Below are 13166 nucleotides of genomic sequence, written 5' to 3'. Positions count from 1 at the left end.
TAGTAGTAGTAGTAGTAGTAGTAGTAGTAGTAGTAGTAGTAGTAGTAGTAGTAGTAGTAGTAGTAGTAGTAGTAGAATTCATTGACCTGTCCTAGCGAAGCCTATCTAATGGCCGCTATGCAGGATTGCTCGCACAGCGAGAAACGAAGATGCCGCGGCCTGAAGAAGAATTGTATAGAAGTCAGCGCTTCAACGTCAGTCCTCGTCGACCTCGTCCACTGTACCATTCCATCATCTCCAACACCTCCACGGCGGTCCCCATCACCATGCCGCTACCTAGCCGGCCAGGTGTCAACCCTTCACCTGCCTCATGCTCCCCACGTTTGGCCACCGCTTCGCTGTACTCCATCTCAACTCGCCGCCTCCTACCGGGCCTCCGCTCCTCTACCGCATCCTCGCTGCATCTCCGTCTCTGCGAAGTCAATTGGTCAATCGATCATTCAAGACTCGGCAACCCGGGGCCTGGACCCGTGCTGCTTGTTTGTGCGTCCTTCATCTCCTCCGGATATAGTACTCTATGTGTCCTCGGGATCCCGATGATCCTACTCTTTTGTGACTCCTGTAGCTTCAGTATCTACCGCATGAAACTGGCCCAGGAGTTGTGTCTGAATCATGAATGAAGCTATCGCTGGTGCGGCTCGCGCGTCTCCTACGATCCCCCAGAAATCTGTCGTCCTCCGCAGTCCTCTCCTTTCCAGCTCTCTCCACATTCTTTGCCGCTGTTCGTAAAATAGGGGGCACTCCATGAGGACATGTTGGGGGATCTGCGTGCCTAGATCGCATCCGCAGTATGCAGTACCGCGGGTCTTGATCAGGTTCAGGTAGCGATTCAGTGCGATCCGGCCTGTACGGACCTGGATCATCACCGAGCTCGTTGCCTTTCGTAGACCTCTCCAATATTGGAGTGCCCCCTTGCTCGGGGCCTTAATCAGACGCTTCGTAGGGCGACTCGTTCGGTCGCTCTGCCACGCCTTCAACCATGCCTCTTGGGCCCCATGTTGGATCCTTCGCTTGGCCGCCGCCAGCAGCCAGTTCATCTCTATCCCCTGTCCGCCTGGACCCCTTATTGCTGCCTCTTTAGCCAACTGGTCCGCCTCCTAATTACCTGCTGGAAGGTTAGAGACTACCTGTCTTTCTTTGACAATCTTTATCGCTATTTCGATTATACAATGTATAGTTAGGACTGCAGCTTGTACCAATATACTTTACTGAGCCTATCAATTCTGTAGGCAGATTTCGGATGTTATAACGTGACAGTCTTTACGATGTAAAAAACTGCATCTATCGCTTGCGAGTCTTACGATATAAATTATCTAAATTTTTATATGAGTTAGCTGTATCATTTTAATGAAACGTTTCCCGAGCAGATAAAGGATCTACAGAATACTGGTATACTGAGTAACGAAAAAGAGAGATTAGCATTCCTAAAAGCGAAAACAAAGGAGACTGAAATATAGAATTTATTGAATATAACTTTACTAAATAAAATTAAACTTGAGCTGTAAAACGTATCTTCCGCTCTCTCCCTCGCTCTCTATCTACGTTTTTAACAGTTTCTAGAGCGAGTCGTTTTCATTTTCAATTGAGAATATTGTTCGGGCTTCTTGTCTCAATGGGGCCATAATTTCTCCTGTAGAGCGCATTATATTCGCAAATCGATAAGATTTTTTAATTTAACGGATATGCTACTCTCACTAACTATCTTAGGTATTTTGTATCTCTTTTAGTTCAGTAACAAGATTGTCAACCGTATGTGACCACTAGTTACATAGGAGACCTTCCTATTCCGGACATCAGTATTGGTAACTACCGATCCCCGAGGATTATGCAGATTTTTCTGTTATTTCCATAGTTCAAAAGTTATGTCTCTTCTAGCTGCCTTTTTAGGCTAGATTGCTTATTATTCTTCATGTATTTAAACCACCGTTTGCAGCTAGATTGAAAGAATCGGACCTTCATCATGTGACGGTCTACAAAGGAGCCTAGTAAAAGACTAGTTTGTTTATGACTCGTAGTCAAGGAATTTTCCCATGGAGAGGAAAGGCTATCTAGGAGCGAGAATCTAGGCCTCTATGTACTAACTGAGGCTCTGCCTCAGGCAGGAATGCATTCAGGAAGATTTCTCCGTACTGGGAAGTTCGTATCGGAAGTCCGTATCGGGAAGTTCTTGGCTCAGGAGATAACAGATCCGGCACCCCTCTCGATCGGGGTTGGTGCCCGCCCTCCGGTGCCCCATTCCGGTTTAGTGTGGCCCGATACGGTTTGGCGCCGCGCTATTCCAAAAACTGTGATCAGACCCACTACACCCATCTTGGGTTAAGTGCACCCGTATCCAGTTTAGTCGATCCCGCTTGCCCCAATTTGGCATTTGCTGCTCTCCACCGCCCGTCGGCCCCCAACCGCGGGAGTATAGCTTCCTCGCGTTCAGGGGAACCCAGATGCGCCATGTGGGTCCGTGTCCTCCGCTTAGCGTGTATGCCTCATGTATATCCCTGACATGGCTAGTGATAGCATCCGAGGAGCCCACGCTGCGGTCCTAGGAATAACGTACTGTATTGCCTTCCGTAACGTAGGTATATCCGATGCTCTTTCAAACCCTAATCACGATATTGACCCATGCAAGGTACATGTCTCTGTACGCGTGCTTCTACTGAATACTTAGAAACTGCTAAGCAGCCAGAGGCTTGCTTTCAATGCTTCGCGAGTGAAGGGCTTCCGGACAAAGTTCGTTTCCAGATGTTTCATGATCCTGGATCTGTTACGCGCCATTTTGACGCAATTCATCTAAAGAAGAGCCACTCAAGTGCAACTGCTGTGAAGTAGCCTTGCTACATCGAATGGTGTTCCAGCGTCATGCCGTTGATGTGCATCGGGTGCGGAGTCGCTGGTGTTGCCCAGGCCCGAAGCGGCCATGGTCCAGCGAAGCTATTTGACTCGATATCCGCTTGTTGCTCATTCCAAGGAGAATAGAACTCCCGTACACCATTCAGACGGAAAATAGACTAGATGATTACAACTAGAATATGAGGACCCATGAAAACGACTCCGAAAATGATAGCTTTTTGCGCCAGAAATGGCTGTCACCATCGATAGTCATAACTAGTCGGATTTGTGGAGCAACCCTTTACCGAGAAATCATCCAATGCTGCGACGTCTTCTGCAACGGAATTAGCGTTAGGTTTTGTATTCTGCCCAGAACCGAACTAGAACAGCCTCCTTCTAGCCATCATGACGAATACTCTTGTTTCGTTTCAGCGCTTTTTTTCTTTTTTTTCTTTGGCTGTAGAACTTGCTTATACGGAAGAGTTCGCAGTGAAGCAGGAAAATGGAGGTCTATATCTTTTTTAGGTTTTCTTGGCACAGATTTTAAATGAGAGAGAAACGTAGTCAATAGAGCGGAAGTGGTGGGGTGCACTAAGTTTTTTTGTTATGCTATCCAAAGACGCAACTTGTCGAGTTTGATTCAGCGCTTGAGTTTGTGATGTGGGGCATTGAAGCCGAAAGCCGAAAGCCGAAAGCCTAAAACTGGTCTCGCCTCCGGAATAATGCTGGGACCTTTGTCAGCCTATAACACATCTAAGCGTCACCAATTATTCAAATGGCAGGGACTTCAAAGACATATAAGTCTCAGTTCAAACCCTGGCAACCGCTGGTTCAAAATTCCTCGGCATCGCTTAATACTTTCCAAGATGGCTACCTCAACCAAAATTTGGATCACACCGGAGAATACTGGAGTATTCTGTACTGCGAACTTGAGCTTGGCGTCCGCGCGCAAAGTGAGCGAGGTTCTTCAGCATGATATGGAAAATCACCATATCTATCTCAATGAGATTCAGTTTCACGGTAAATTTTCAATATTTTCCTATCACTGCGGCAGCCGTAATTAACGGACAAAAAGATCATATTGCGCATTTTATGCTCACAATCTGGGCTCTCGGGGCGTCTCCCGAGACGATACAGCTACAATATGAGCGAGAGGATAAGCGTCAGCGGCCCGCTTATCCGCGGGACGAGAAGATCGTCGCGTCTTTCTCTGACAAAGACGAATTCATGAAGTACATGTTCCAAGAGGAACATTACTCCAACTACCTTGCCTTTTTCCAACGTGAGATTGCTGCTAAGGGTGTTCCGGCTGTCATGAAGGATTACCTGTTTGGTGGTGATAAGATCGCTGAATCATTGCTTTCCCGAATGTTTGCAGGTCTTGTCCATCCAATTATCCATCTTGGCTTCGGTATCGAGTTTCAGCAGCCTGCGATCATTGCGCAAGCTCTTGCACAGGCCTCAGTTCATCAAGACTATTTGAGTGATCAATTCTTTGATCTTGCTTCAACTGCTGCGGCAGCCAGCTCATATTCCGCAAAGTCTCTCATGCAGATAATGAAAGAGATGCGCGCCGACGAAACGGTCAGGAATGCGTCTAGGCACGGAGACACAGATGTTTTTGAAGATGGCATCCTCAAGCGGGCGAGCGAAACGATCATTCACCATTGTAGCAAGTGGTCTGTACCAGAGGACAAGATACCGGAAAGGCTTGCGGAAATGATCAACACGGCGAGTATGTCCCTCCGCACCTTGGTTCAAACCCAAACATCTCTTTCTGACACCTCCACACAGTCTATTGGACCGCCACGGCCCAGAACCCGGAAAAGGAGTTAAAGCTGGATTTTTTCTTCATTCATGCTGTCAATCTCTCCATTTTCTTCAAGGCATTCATGGAACTACCATACATTGAAACCCCTGTGAAGAGCCGGCTTTTGGAAATGAAAGGTCGAATGGATCTTTTGATCTGGGCATCTCGAAAGATGCCAGAGCCACAGGTCGACGACATCTTAAACTACCCAATCCATTTGGGCTGGCCCGAAGTCTTTTCCAAGAGTTATCTTCATCCTTCAGATGATGGTCACCTAGCGAAGTTTGTTCGTACCGTCGCTTTTGCCGAAAAGTTAAGTCATTCTTATGAGACAAAGCTTGACAGTGATATCCTTCCAGTCTCTGGAGACATGTGGCTGAAGATAGGGAATATGGGTAAGTGGTGCCGATGGCCCCCTGGGTAGAAGCCTTTCTGATTTGAAAATTCCCTTAGCCGTTGATACTGCAGGTGTTATCTTCAGTGATATCTGGGTTCGAGGGGCCGGATTTGCCGAGCCTTGGGCCAAATTTGGGCCTCGGAGATAGACCACAAATTACCAGCGATCCAGGAAACTATTGGTAACGAGATGCGGTGCTCTACTTTTTATTTTTCATGATACAATCATGTAAACTAGTATATGCCTTTAGTAATATATACTGGTATGTAGATATCAAAGTTTTCATTTACTAGCGTAGTATCTGGGGTTATCCGATTCAGGATCAAATGCACTTACTTCAGGCGTAAGCAGCATATCGCATCTTCAATAGGACCGAGATGGATCGTCCATCACTCGCGAACTTGGAGAGTTTCCTAGGTAATTCCCCATCCTGTCAAATGCCTCGGAGAACATCTGCTGCTATGTGTCATGCTTTTTGGGCGCCCACCCCGGATTGTGTACTCCTTTGTCGAATGTCATTTGTTCTTCCGGTGGTTAACGGCTGGATAGAGAATCCTCGATTTAACAAACATGCCGATAGTACCATTCTACAAGCTGTTTTGTCTTCTTCGAGGATTTGATCGCATGCTAGATTAGCGTCACCGAAACTGAACTGATCGGCCACCCCCATCTTGAGGATAACCAGAGCTTTCAATACCCTTGGCTGCAGATCTAGATAGAGTCATTCGCCTGGGTCACCAATCCAAAAAAGCAAGTTGTCGGCTAATCCTCGCCCGCTGACTGGACAGACCGTACGATTCTCCACTATTTTATCGCGGTCGGTGGCAAGGAGACAGTAAGTCGAAATCACCGAGTATAATTCTAGAAATTGTCTTTTCACGGAAATCCTTTACTGTTATAATGAAGAAGTCAGCAATGAAGCATTTGGGTTAACCTACTTATTGTACATCGGGTGAAGCGCTTCAATCCTTGACTAAGATTCTAACTCTTTGGCCTTTCCATCGTGAGGGCGAGTTGAGTAGTGAACGAGGACCAATATTTACGAAGGGTTCTTTTATTTCCGCGGTGGTTTTCTCTGATGCGGAATTGGAGCTCGATTTGCCAGCCTTTCAGTCGGGTTTGGTGGCAGCAGAAAAAATTACCGCTTGTTTGGAGAGAAGAGGAGAGTCATGTGATGCCAGCAGGCGGTAGCCTCATCTGCTTCCTGCTTCCTTCTCTTACGTAGCTTTTCTCTCATCCCTTCCCCCTTCCCTGACTTTCGCAGGTAGCAGAGTCCAGTTGCATTCGTACTGTATGCCATTGCACACTCGGTCATTCCGCTTCCATGTCTACAGCTGAGACTTGAGCGCAGCCTTTTAAGTGGAAACCGCCGAACTTGAACACACCTTACGGGCCACTGCGACCTCTTCAATTATACTAATATCCTCTTCGGTTCAATCAATTCATACCAGGCGCCAGTCATTGCCATCCACAACGACGATTATCGCATAATCTGAAACCTTGTCCCGAAATTGCCTTGAGGGTATCATTATCTCTGAAGCTGGAGTTCACAATTCTCGAAATCAACAGAAGACAGTAGCTGCATGCCAAATGAGGACCACTCTCGCTTGCCAATGGTGCCGCAGATCGAAAATCAAATGTCGTCATGATGGCATGCCCCCTTGCCAGGCCTGTGCCTCAAATCCCATTCGCCAGTGCGTATTGAGCGTACCGAAAGCTAAGAAAAAGGTTCATGAACGGCCACAGTTGACCCAAGACTGTCGCGCAAGAGTTCGTACGCAAAATCGTCCACGGCCTGATGCAGGTCCTGGAACATTTCTTAGGGATCACCCCAGCCACAATGATCGGAATTTCGATAGTATCAATACCAATCTGCCATGTGTATCTACTATAATGATGGAGGCTTCGGACACCGCACCCTCCTCTGCTCCTCCCAATGATCCTCTTCTGGGACTCGATCGAAAGGTTGTTTTGAACGCAACCGAAATTTTTCAACAACGCTTTACCATGTTCAGCTTCCTTCATGGACCTACGCTACTCAAACTCATTTACGGAAAAAACCCGTTGGATTTGAGGTTCTGTGGCATCATGGCTTTATGTGCGCGGTTTATCCCAGAATTGATACACGAACATGGTGGTCCTCTTGCTGCATCTGAACACTTCGCTGCCTACCTACGACACAAGATAACTGCCCAGATAGTGATCAGTTTGGACATAACAATCGCCCAGACTTTACTGTTGCTGAGCTTTCATGATTGGGGTTCTGGAAAAGGCGGCCAGTCGTGGACATATAACGGTGCGTGCTCTACCCTCTGCTTCATCACTTATTTTCCTCTAAATTCACTTCATTATCCTCCGCAATTGCCAGAACTGATGGTTGAAGGCAGGCATGGCGACCAGAGCTTGTTCAGTGACCCTTGCACGACTATACCGGTCTAAAACGCACAGACCCGCCGTCCTTCAGACGCAAGTTGAAGAGGCCCGACGGACACTATGGTCATGTTTAATGACAGAGGCAATGCTCGGATGCGGAGATCTTCGCTCACTGAGTTTCCATTCAAGGCTGTACCACGTGCCTCTTCCGTCGTCTGATGAAGATTTCATATTCGGTGTCCGCCCAGAAAATGATTTGAAATATTTGGAAGTTCTTGATCTTGAGTTTTCAGACCCCCCGAAAATCCAAAGACTTGGCAACACAGGATTCGAAATCAATTTTTCGCTGATTATCCAGGGTTTCAATATCTGGTCTGAAGTTTCTCGATGGGTCTCTTCTGGTCAAAGAACACAAAGATCGCCTGCCTCGAGGGGGCTCTCCTGGCGAGACGACTCATTCTGGAGTAGTAGCCTCACGGTGCTTGAGGACTGGCGAGAAGCTCAATCTTCACGCGTGCATTTCTCAGCTACCGACTCTCATTTACCGGCTTTCCTATCTCGCAGACATGGTGAGCGGTATGCCTTCGTGAATTTGATATATTACTCAACATCCATCTTCCTGCACCGCGAGTGTCTGCCTTTAATCATCAATGGCGGTCCTTCCCAGGGGGGGTCTGATGAGACTAACACCTCTGCCGAACCAGTCTGCACCAATTGGTGGGAGACCAGTGCGGAGAAATTGGCTGAAAGCGCCCTCAACACTATCCATCTTATCAGACAACTTCTTCATCATGGGATAGATTTACAGGTTCCATTTACATGCTATTGCGTTTTCAATGCTACAACAGTACTTTATTACGCCAAGAAATGGCCCGAGATCATACCTGGGGGTCCAAATGCAGTTGAGCTTTTTGACTGGGGGGTTGAGTGGGTATCACGGGCAAGTGAAATTTGGGAGGTCGCACGAGTCTGGCGAACGACCTTGATGAAGATTGATACATTTCACATCGGTCCCGGATGCAGTATCTCCAGTACAGCGGCTCTCGGCCCTCAAAGTTCGTCGCAATCTCGAAACTGGGAAGAGTTGCGGTCTGACCAAATCTCTCTCCCTGTTGAAGGGAACTCTCCAACGCCACTTGGATTTGATGAAATTCAATTGCCCCATCAGCAGTATTATGCGACTTCAGATGGTCTGAGTTCGATATGGGACTCTCTGATAGCCCACCCCGTCCACGCATTTCCGGCAATGGATGGTGGTTTTCTGAACTTTGATTCGATTAATTCCCATATCGATACAAGGTGAATATTTGAAGCTCACGCCCTAGCTGCAGGTACCCGCTTTTTGGCCCAGCATAAAAAGTCAGGGATTGGATTTAAAATCGTCACTTCCAAGCTTCTATATTGCAATAAAATTAGCCTTCGCTTCTGGGCCAAATTGACAAATGAAAAATTATCAGCACGGTTGGTACCCACATCTTTTCGCCCAAAGTTTGCCGAAAAATGGCTAATGCGGTGACGCTTTGTCAGCGTTTTAATTTCGCATTTCGCATTTCGCATTTCGCATTTCGCATTTCGCGTCTCGGCTTTCGCATTTGACAATCCCTACTCCGCCACCTCAACCCACTTCGCCTTCAAGTCATGATGAGGATGTTCCTCCCAAATGATGGGCTTGACCCCACCGAAGATCAATTACAGTTGTGAAAGCAACTCAACATGCGCTTTAATTTGAATGACGGGCATTGTTTTGAATCAGTTAGCAAGTACTGGATATCAAAGGACCAGCCGTTCCTTCATGTTTGCTCAATAATTTCCTGATGATGGGGAAAAAAACTAAAACCCCCTTCCGACCTTTCTTTGCAGCGTCTGTTTTGGCAGCGTAAAAGTGGAGACATGAAGATCTAGAATAGGTAGTTCACGGCTCCTGCCATTCGAATCGGCACAGTATCCGGAATTCCTTGCGGAGGTCTGTCTATTCCAGCGTTGGGCGTGACCCTATATATCCTGGGATTCGCATCTGGTCCAATGTTATGGGCTCCAGCTTCCGAGAGAATAGGTCGTGAATGTCCTCAAAAGATCGGCATGTTTGGCTATAGCGTTTTTACGACGGCGACGGCAACGGCAAAAGACGTACAGACTCTGATACTCACCAGGTTCTTCGCTGGGCTGTTTTCGGCGAGCCCCGTTTCAATCATTCCGGCGTGTTTTGCGAATATTTTCGATGACTATTACTGACGAGTAGCCATTACTGCATTCGCAATGGCTGTATTTGCGGGACCATCCCTATCCCCAATAGTGGGCGGGTTTATCAGGATACACAATGAACTTGGGTGGCGCTGGACCATGTATATCCCTGCAATTATGGGATGGGCCGGGACCATATTGCTACCTTGTTTTCAGAATGAGACTTATCGTCCAGTTGTTCTAGCACAGAAAGCAAAAGCACTGAAACGACGACATGGACATTGGGCTTTCCATACAGAACATGAAGAGATAAGCTTGAACTGGCGAGACCTCGTGTTCCAATACCTGTTCCGGCCAGCTCATATCTTGTTTACAGAGCTGATAGTTTTCCTTGTAACTATTTACATGTCATTCGTTTATGGTTAATGTATGCCTTACTTGGCGCATTTCCCATAATTTTCCAAGATAGGCACAAGATGGGCACAGCAAAAGCTAGCCTGCCATTCTTGTCATTGGTCATCGGAGAGATTTTCGGAGGATTATTCGTTCTTTCAGTCTGAAACCGTACTCATGATGCCGCAGTGCCTGAAAAACAACTACCCGGCGGTGATAGGCGGTTCGCTTTTTGCCTTGGCGTGTATTGGTAGGCCTTGAACGAATCCCAGTCCTGAGAGCAGAAATCTAATACCGCAATATCCCATTCAGGCTAGGGTGGACAGGATACACCCAGTCCATCGTTCCCACGGCATCTGGTATTTTGATTAGATTCGGAATTATTACCATCTTTCTTCAGTTCATCAACTACCTGATCGACAGCTATCTGAGTCTGTGGGTTTCTTTTCATATTCATGCACCGAATTACTCCAAAGCTAACAGAGCATGTGATATGAAGAGTCGCTTCCGTACTTGCGGCTAACACAATTCTTCGATCCGGGATTGCGGCCTGCTTCCCCCTGTTCTCGAGACATTTGTTCAACAACATGGGGATCCAATGGGCTGGGACCCTTTTGGGAACAATTGCGTTGCCTATGGTCCCTATCCCTCTTTTATTCAGGGAATATGGGGCGTATCTGCGACAAAAGTCCAGTGATTTATATTCCAGCCCTTCTTAGATCGCTCCCATCATACATGGAGAAACCAATTACTTGGCACCCTATTCACACAGTAAGCAATTTATTGCATCCGAAGAAGATTTTGGATGGGATAATGTGACGATGTGTACATGCTATGATGGAAGTAGGATTACAAGGCCCGAGAGTACGTTCTCATGATCGACCCCTGATAATTCACGTTCGTTTACGGATAACAGTGCCTGAAATAGTGGACTAGAGCTTGAGGTTCTAAGATAAACATACATGGTTACTACGCGAAAAGCGATTCCGGTGCCACTGTAACCAAAGTAGAGAGGGCTGCCGGCGGAGAGGGGATGGAAACAGGAAGCCTACTATGTCAGATAGGATTACTTGCGGCCACTCAGCTAGGTGTGCCGCTGCAGGCCCACAGCTTGCTGAGACATGGATAGCATCACCGGTCTGCTAGCCATATAGTATAGCATATTTCCATGCGGAATCTTGTTGCTGGTCTTCTGAAAACTTTTCGTCGTCTTTGTCTATCTAAAAACACATTGGAGGCCCAATTTGAATGTTGAAATTCTATCAATCCATGAAGCCACCCATGAAACTGTCAAAATTGTCATTTTCTGGCAGGTCGTTTAAGATTTTCAAGAATCTAGTTGGGCCAAGTTCTTCCTCGTCCCCCCGAGATGACATATTCTGAAACGCACGTAATGACTCTTCATCAATCACCAAACAAACTCTTAGCCTCGCGCCGTGGCTCCCATAGTCCTGCTCAGCAATCCAGCTCTGGTAATGACTTCGGATCAGTTTCTTAGAAGCTCCCTCAAAACTAGTTGCGTCATCAATGATGACCGGGTCGTATTGCGCCCAAATATCCGCAAATGGTGTGGAACTTTTGTTCGGTGGGAATTTGGCCAGTTTTGAGGCGCATTCGGAATAGAGACCAAGTTCCTTGACTTACGAGTCATAAACAAACTAGTCCTTTACTAGGCTCCTTTGCAGACCGTCACACTTTCGGTACTATTAAACTGACGCTAAACGGTAACGTAAACAGAAATAAACGAGTCTACTACGTAAAACGTTAAATTAAATAAAATATGTTACGTTAAGGGAATATAATTAATATAGAGAGAGCAAACATTGTCTAATTGTAATAATACAAGAAAAAGTTAAAAAGAAAGAGAGAAAAATAAGATTGTATCAAAAATTTGCCTTTCCAGTTAACGAAAATTTGGTAGCCTCGTGATTTTATTCTGTTTGCATTTATTTGCTTAGATAGTTTATGTTAGCGTCCTAATATTAGATTACGTAATATTTCGTTTTATCACTTGTGCTGCGTTCCTGTTTAGAAGTACCCTGCGTCAACACTTAAAGGTATTTGTAAGAATTAGTTATTATTGATTAATTCTGTCAGATTATATATCTTTAGATGTGATTTTTTAACTATAAGATTTTACATTATTATTTAGAACGGTAGATACACTCTCTTTCATAATATATTATATCTGTATCTAATATATCGTCATTACAGTTAATAGAATCCGGTATAGTTTTTTCGCAAGATTCGAATCATTGTTATGCTGAGTGTCTAGTTAGTTAATGAGTTAGTTAACTAGTGACATATTCTTATATAAGCTATAGCGAGAGAAACGTACCTTCAAGATACCGATTATCGCATTCTCAATCTATTTACCCAAATTAATTGCTGTAAGCTATATTTGACATCTTCAAGGCCGATATCGTTGTCTTCCAGAAAACCAAGATCTAACCTAAAGATCCACAAGATAATATAGTTTTAATACCTGGATAAAACTGCTACTTCAGTTTTTTACGTATTAAAAAAAGTTTGCCCTTCGTCTCGCCCGTTCGCCAAATGATCAAATCTAACTAATTAGAATAAGTTATTCCAGTATAGTTATTTACATTCGCAATATAACCTGTACTCCTATCTGCGCTAAAAAAAGTTTTATTAGTATATTTGTCTGCCTAATTTGTTAACTCCGTTCTAAGACTTTCTTGAGAATCAGTAAATCAGCGGATACCCAATTATAAAGTAATTTTTTTAGCTCGAACTAAATACTACTATGCTAGACTTAGAAAGTTACTATATTATTTTAAAATTTTTAGCTTTTATCTTTATCGGAACTTATTGTTCAGCTAATTAGGATAATATTTGTAACTTTTTCTGATATAACTTTCTGGATCTGTTCAATGTGCGCATCCGGAATCTAGTAACGATAGGCAAGTGCATTTTCGTTACGAACAATATCAATATTTTTAAAGAAGAGATTGACGCGGCGCATATAACTGAAACTATTCAGAAAGGTACAATTACTGATAATAAATTTGTATTTATATCTGCGTATTAGCTGTTTAATCAGCTGCTAACCAGCAGAAAGGTAGTCAGTCCTTGTAATGATAACTAAAAGTTATTCATTCTGTACGATATCTGTTACTCGTTTTACTCTAATTAACAGGGCATGTACATATGCTAAGAGCAGCAGAT

General features: G+C 45.2%; 3 protein-coding genes across 3 annotated transcripts; 2 read left to right on the top strand and 1 right to left on the bottom strand.

Annotated features, from left to right (window-relative positions):
* Positions 1–181: 181 nt before the first annotated feature.
* On the bottom strand, positions 182–1037 carry KD926_005174 (uncharacterized protein; the record flags this gene model as incomplete). Its single annotated transcript, XM_053095484.1, has 2 exons — positions 182–412; positions 579–1037. 2 exons carry the CDS (start codon positions 1035–1037, stop codon positions 182–184), a joined length of 690 nt encoding a protein of 229 aa, XP_052949856.1.
* Positions 1038–3689: 2652 nt separating this feature from the next.
* KD926_005173 (questin oxidase family protein) lies at positions 3690–5178 on the top strand (the record flags this gene model as incomplete). The annotated part of the gene is made up of 4 exons (XM_053095483.1): positions 3690–3843; positions 3899–4558; positions 4618–5028; positions 5087–5178. The coding sequence occupies 4 exons, from the start codon at positions 3690–3692 to the stop codon at positions 5176–5178; spliced, it is 1317 nt and encodes a 438-aa protein (XP_052949855.1).
* Positions 5179–6926: 1748 nt separating this feature from the next.
* Positions 6927–8706, top strand: KD926_005172 (fungal specific transcription factor domain-containing protein; the record flags this gene model as incomplete). Its single annotated transcript, XM_053095482.1, has 2 exons — positions 6927–7326; positions 7418–8706. The coding sequence occupies 2 exons, from the start codon at positions 6927–6929 to the stop codon at positions 8704–8706; spliced, it is 1689 nt and encodes a 562-aa protein (XP_052949854.1).
* Between the last annotated feature and the right edge of the window lie 4460 nt (positions 8707–13166).

This window comes from Aspergillus affinis (genome assembly GCF_023601865.1).
Source record: "Aspergillus affinis strain CMG 70 chromosome Unknown NODE_255_length_16312_cov_100_785648, whole genome shotgun sequence".
NCBI lineage: Eukaryota > Fungi > Ascomycota > Eurotiomycetes > Eurotiales > Aspergillaceae > Aspergillus > Aspergillus affinis.
This window is presented reverse-complemented; position numbering and strand designations above follow the sequence as displayed.